The sequence below is a fragment of the Plectropomus leopardus genome, unplaced genomic scaffold, assembly GCF_008729295.1.
Source record: "Plectropomus leopardus isolate mb unplaced genomic scaffold, YSFRI_Pleo_2.0 unplaced_scaffold74608, whole genome shotgun sequence".
Lineage (NCBI taxonomy): Eukaryota > Metazoa > Chordata > Actinopteri > Perciformes > Serranidae > Plectropomus > Plectropomus leopardus.
Genome location: NW_024682149.1, coordinates 1 through 857, shown reverse-complemented (window position 1 = coordinate 857; position 857 = coordinate 1). Strand labels below are relative to the sequence as shown.

The 857-nt window shown below is 38.5% G+C and overlaps 1 protein-coding gene across 1 annotated transcript; it reads right to left on the bottom strand.

Moving 5' to 3' along the window:
• Positions 1 to 19: 19 nt before the first annotated feature.
• LOC121940099 (taste receptor type 1 member 2-like) lies at positions 20 to 851 on the bottom strand (the record flags this gene model as incomplete). The annotated part of the gene is made up of 2 exons (XM_042482961.1): positions 20 to 613; positions 774 to 851. Coding segments are annotated over 2 exons (672 nt in total), but the record flags the coding sequence as incomplete, so codon positions are not given.
• Between the last annotated feature and the right edge of the window lie 6 nt (positions 852 to 857).

Here is an 857-nt window from a genome sequence, read left to right as displayed (position 1 = left end):
ATGGGTCTGCAGCGATGACATCTTTTGCACTCAGGCTGCTGCAGTTGTAAACCTGATTACAAAGCATGTTTTGTTCTGCCTTTTCACAATGAGTTTGGCTTCTGGAAGAATGAATGAAATCAGTGAAACCAGGTATTGTCATTCTTGGTTGAGACACCCCGAGTACAGTTCCAATGTTTCTGATGCCTTTTTTCTTGGGGAGCTTCTTGTTTAAGGACCATCCATCTCCAGCAATCCACACTTTGTTGGTGACATTTAGTTTTATTGCTGCCTCAATTAGAGCCTCAGCAGTCCATTCAGGAGCAAAAACAATTATGACACCTATCTTATGTGCCTCTGTCTGTTTGAATATTTGAGAGTGATCTGTAAATTGATTCAGGCTTTTGGTGTATGCAAGGCAGATCTCAGTGTCCTTAATCCTCTTAATGAACAAGTCCTGGCCATCTTTGCCATAGTCATCATCAATGTAAAGGAAAGAAACCCAGCGCCAATTAAAGTACTGCACAAGCTTAACAATCACTTCCATGACATTTTGACTGGGATGCACTGTACGTAGGAATGAGGGAAAATTCTGTTTTCTTGACAGGACAGAAGTAGCAGCTCCATAAGCAACCTGTTTAAAGAGTAATAGAAAATTGAAATTATTTTCAGTGGCTATAAATTCTCAAGATTTAAGAGCTGTTTTATGTATTTTTTTTCTTTAATTGTGTAAAATGTTTTTACTTGAACTAACAAGTAAGAATAGGTTATAATACAATAGTTGGGAAATTTACCATAGGAATTAGATTCATCATGAAGAGAGGTGCTACAGTCAGGGCTTTAGGGCTTGTGTAAGTGCCGACCAGTGCTATCACTTT